The sequence below is a fragment of the Cicer arietinum genome, chromosome 7, assembly GCF_000331145.2.
Source record: "Cicer arietinum cultivar CDC Frontier isolate Library 1 chromosome 7, Cicar.CDCFrontier_v2.0, whole genome shotgun sequence".
Taxonomy (NCBI): Eukaryota; Viridiplantae; Streptophyta; class Magnoliopsida; order Fabales; family Fabaceae; genus Cicer; species Cicer arietinum.
In genome coordinates this window covers 52,345,729-52,350,882 of record NC_021166.2, presented here as the reverse complement: position 1 = coordinate 52,350,882, position 5,154 = coordinate 52,345,729, and the positions used below count along the sequence as shown (strand labels likewise).

Sequence of the window (5,154 nt, the reverse complement as noted above, 5' to 3'; positions counted from 1 at the left end):
GTGTAGGGACATTCTCCATCCATATTAAGAGTCAGCTTAAGTACTTTAAACCTTCCAAGTCATGAGTAAAATTACACATATTGAACAGAAAACAAAGAGGCATTGATCCAATTTTGATATCCTAGCATTTAACCCTAAAAGGTTCTTCCTGTCGTGGTAAAAGAGAGGGAAAGGTGGGATTCCACAATATTTACTCCGGTTATAAATAATTTTTTTTATTATTATTTTGTGTGCGCCTTCATAAAATTGGAATTGGTACTGTCAGATTGCAAAGACCGCGGAAATAATGTTTTTATGGAAACTTATGAAGATTGGGTTAGAGGAAAGTGAGAGGGAAACTAATTAGGATTAAAAATTAAGTGTACTTAGTACTCTCAATCTTTCGCACAAAAGAATCCGACTTTTGTTTATATGTTGAAGGTTAAAAGGCCAAGGATTTTTGCGCCTAATTTAAAAAAAAATGTTGATCCCTTAAATTTTTTACATCCACATTTTTAAATTGTATTGATTTTTTTAACTACAGCAAAATTTGTGCCTTCAACAAAAGGAGCCTGGAGACTATGTTGATCTCATAGGTGTAATAGGCCTCAAATGTCCATCACTAACACCCTCCCCTTGTTCCATACCTACACAACATAAACATTTGTTTTTAAAAGTTATCAAACAATTTGGAGGCATACTACCATACTTTTAGACTAGTCCAAAAGTATACTTTCAGACCAAACATGTACAACAGTTTAAGTTGGGAACTATACCTCCACACAAAATTAGAACCAAACTGAAAAGAAAATTGAGCAAATGAGAATGTTATCTTGCAGATGATGAATTAAAAGATAATGTTGATGATAGGAAACTAGTATCAAGTTGTTATAATTTACAAATAAAAATAAATAAAAAATTACTCTCTATCCTTCAACGAATGATCTATTTGTAAAAAAAATTGTTTAAAAATAAATGATTTTTTCAATTTATAATGTAACATTAATTATTATTTTAATTATACATTCGAATATATACTATAGTACAACTTTCAATTTAATATTTTTTATTTTACATAAATGTTAATGAAAAATGCACCAATATTTATAATGAGATTTTCTCTTTTATTTATATATTTTCTTAATATGCGTAAAAATTATTAATTATTTTCGTCAAAAATGAAATAGTCCATTGAGTCGATTAAGACCAAGGGAGTAAATAGAAATGTAGTGCAAAATCGAGGGTGCAGAAAGTTATCAACATAATTTTAAACTCTCGGCCCATAAGTGAGAGGGTAAAATATGGGCCAACGTTAAGCCCAAATATCCACTCCATCCAGGTTTTGCACCGCCATCGTTACACTTTGGTTCAGTAGCACCTTACCATAACTTATTCTTTCTTCCAAAAAAACAAACGCAAAACGATTCTCCCAATTTTCTGAACAAATATGGCGACTCAGATCGAGCCTGCGAAGATAAGGTGGGGAGAATTGGAGGAAGATGACGGTGAAGATCTCGATTTCCTTTTACCGCCGCGTCAGGTGATAGGACCTGACGAAAACGGAATCAAGAGAATAATTGAGTATAAGTTCGATGATGATGGTAACAAGGTTAAGATTACAACAACCACTCGCACTCGCAAACTCGCTAACGCGCGTCTCAGTAAACGCGCCGTTGAGCGTCGTTCTTGGCCTAAGTTTGGTGATGCTGTTCATGAAGATGTTGGTAGTCGCCTTACTATGGTTTCCACTGAAGAAATCGTTCTCGAACGCCCCAAGCCTCTTGGTTCTCTCTCTCTCTCTCTCGATTTTTATTTTTTATTTTTTTATTTTACTTAGTTGAATTTAGTTCTTCAATATTATGTGATGTTATTTTAGGTGTTCAATATTATGTGTATTGAACCCTAGAAGTTGTTATAGGTGTAGCAGATTTCTCGATTGGTTCTATTATAAACAGTAGTTAAATGAAAATGGTATAATAATATGTTATAACATGAAATAACTAGGGTTTTAATTTGTGGTTGTTTGGTTTTTGATATTACGAAGAATCATAGTCATATACGGCTGCGGTTGTGGTTTTGATACAAAAAATTATGTAAATTAGGGTTTTGGTATAAACTGTTGATGTTGCTGCTTCCATCATTTTTCATGATTGTACACACCTTAGATTGAAACAATGAATTGTTTATTGTAATTATTAATTATTAATTTATGAGTCAGTGTAAGAAGCTATGGTCAATTTTATACATGGGAATGCTCTGTATTTCATGTGAATACTTATATATCTGTTCACGATTAAACAAAATAGGAGTTAGTTATGAGCCAGAAGAAAAATTGGATTGGGCTTATCAGTAAAAATAATTATTGTTTTTGTCTACTTTGCTTTTTAATTTGCTTTTGTGATGCTATCATCTACTTGATAATTCTTACTGTGGAGGATGAATTGCTGGGATTTCTCACTTGTATAAGACACTAAGGTTTTGTCTACATGAACCTAGTTTGGGTGTCTTAATTAATTTCCCTTTCAACCTAGTTTGTTGGAGGATTAGTCTATCAATATTGTGATATGTAATTGTAACTCTGTTTTTCCGATTGTTAACAGGTTCCAAAAATGATGAGCCAAAGGCTGACCCATTGTCTCAATTCCAAAAAGGTGCTGTTCTCATGGTATGCAGGACTTGCGGGAAGAAGGGTGACCATTGGACTTCAAGGTGTCCATATAAGGATCTCGCAGCACCGTCTGAGGGATTTGTTGATAAGCCTGCAGCAACAGATGCTGCAGCTGCCGCTGCAGGTGGTTCAACCAAGGGTGCATATGTACCTCCTGGTTTGAGGGCTGGTGCAGAGAGGACTACAGGGTCAGACATGAGGCGGAGGAATGACGAGAATTCTGTGCGGGTAACCAACCTCTCGGAGGACACAAGGGAGCCTGATTTGCACGAGCTGTTCCGTCCTTTTGGTTCTGTGAGCAGGGTCTATGTTGCTATTGATCAAAAGACTGGCATGAGTAGGGGCTTTGGCTTTGTCAACTTTGTCAGTAGGGAAGATGCTCAGAGAGCTATTAACAAACTAAATGGATATGGCTACGACAATCTCATCCTGAGAGTTGAATGGGCCACCCCAAGAACAACCTAAATATCGGTTGTTGGGTGTTTTTGAGTTTTGCCTCCTTTCTGTAGAATGTTATCTTTGGAAGTCTATTTATCTGTTTTTGTAATCGGAGTCCCGGACCATCCATTTCCTTTGAGATGATTTAATATAATTTAAAAGTGAACTTTGACTCAGGATCATTTGGTTATTTATAATCCTTAGTATGAGGAGTTGTTTACATGGTTTACGGGTGCCATTCTGCTCCTTTTATACATACCCCAAAGAATATGTGAAAATGGTTGAATAATGTTTGTCTGCGTACGGTGTCATGTTTTCTCAAATTTCTTCTTCAAAACCTTACTTTTTTGCTACTGGTTTACTTCTTTATCAACTTGTTTCAGTCATTGCTAATTGTTCTCTCTGCTTTCTCTGTTGTGTTTTACTTGGTATTGTTAGTTAATTATGAGATTTTTTTTCATCAATGAATTATGAGATGTTGTGATGTTGTTTCTTTGTCTGACAGATGTTTCAGGATTTGGATCCTCTCTTGCGAATATTCTCTACATCCCTCTACAATATTTACTTCTCTCTATCTCTCTTTTAGATATTCTCCCAATCCTAACCATCTCTTCATTTTCCCGTAGCTTCTCTTTCCTTCCCCTCAATTTTGTTGTTGGAGAGATTCATTCATGAGAGGTTCAAAGTCACATGTATGAGAAGTTGTAGAACGTAAATCCGCGTCCAGACTATTCCTTAAAACTGTTTGTAAGACTGTTGCTTTTCCAATATTTGCTTTACTAGGACTGTCTAACGACTCTAACCATTCATAGAACCTTCATGGCATTGAATAATGTTGGGAACACTATTTTACACTTTTTATTACATAAAATTCATGAGTTCTATTAAATTTATATAAGATCTACACAATTTTGTGAGATCTGTGTGAATTTCAACAAATAAAATGTGTTGATGCAGAAATAAATTATTTTAAAATTTTGCTCTTTTAATTTATTTAAAATCTCAAATATATATCAAAATATAAACTTAACCTTTCAAAATTCACTTTTCACATATTCACTAAATGTTTTTTTTTTTTTTTGTTGCTTTTCCCTTGGCCAAAATGGGACTTGTATCCTATCTATGCACCTCGTTTCTCTCTACAATCCTCTCCATCTCTCGGAGTTTCACTCACTCTCAATCTATTCATCTACTTTCCAATAGATTTGGCTAGGAGCTGTCCCTCCACATATTGTGTTCAAATTATGGAGAAGAACCAGAGGCAACAAATAGAATCTACAAACTAATAGTCTATAAAAAGATCACAGTTATATGTTCCCTTTTTTGCACTGCCTTTCATTTAGAACGAGGGAGGTTGCTTATCTTAGTTGTTAGATGCTCTTTTGTTTGTCCCCTTGAACTTATTACTTAATTATTATGAATTTAAAAATTACTTAGTTATTTGTTCTCTAAATATTTTTGTTTACTCAAATTTGTTATACTTCATTCTAGATATTTTAATTTCAAAAGTTACTTCTATTTTTTATTTAAACCTCAACCATTAATGGTGCATATATTTTAAAAATAGCCGTGCAACTATTTTTTGTGTTAAAAGTTTAGGGTTTTTGGTTTTGAGATTAAAAATAGATTAGGGTTTAAAAAATAGACTATCTCTTATTCATTTGTATAATAGAGTGTTTCATGGTTGTTATTTAATTGATCAGTATTTCAAACTTAAGATTTAACTGAATTTAAAGTATAAATAGTTTTTCTATAGTACTATTTCCTTGATATTTTCGAACAAACTCCTCAAATTTTAAAACATTACCAACAATCAAATATAATAAAATACTTCTATTATGTGGTAGTAGAGAACACATTAAACACTAATTAATTTTGTTATATTCTCTATAATATTTTTTGTAGTTTCTAATAATTTTAATTAATTTATATTGTTTGTAATTATTTTTGTTGTACGTATTTTTTTTAATAATAATATTAAAAAATGTTAATACGAAGTTGTTATTTGAAAAAACAATCTACTTATTTTGTTTACATTTTCAAAAGATGAAAAATAAAATAAATCATTT

At 32.7% G+C, this 5,154-nt stretch overlaps 1 protein-coding gene across 1 annotated transcript; it reads left to right on the top strand.

Moving 5' to 3' along the window:
- The first annotated feature begins 1,345 nt into the window (after nt 1-1,345).
- LOC101490990 (uncharacterized) lies at nt 1,346-3,261 on the top strand. The gene is made up of 2 exons (XM_004510763.4): nt 1,346-1,763; nt 2,580-3,261. Exons 1-2 carry the CDS (start codon nt 1,427-1,429, stop codon nt 3,110-3,112), a joined length of 870 nt encoding a protein of 289 aa, XP_004510820.1. The 5' UTR covers nt 1,346-1,426; the 3' UTR covers nt 3,113-3,261.
- The last annotated feature ends 1,893 nt before the right edge of the window (nt 3,262-5,154 follow it).

What these genes read in the sequence shown, in the direction of transcription:
- LOC101490990 (XM_004510763.4), top strand. Translation starts at nt 1,427, where the DNA reads ATGGCGACTCAGATCGAGCCTGCGAAGATAAGGTGGGGAGAATTGGAG. An exon ending in CGAACGCCCCAAGCCTCTTG is followed by an intron (nt 1,764 to 2,579) that starts GTTCTCTCTCTC and finishes GATTGTTAACAG; the next exon opens with GTTCCAAAAATGATGAGCCA.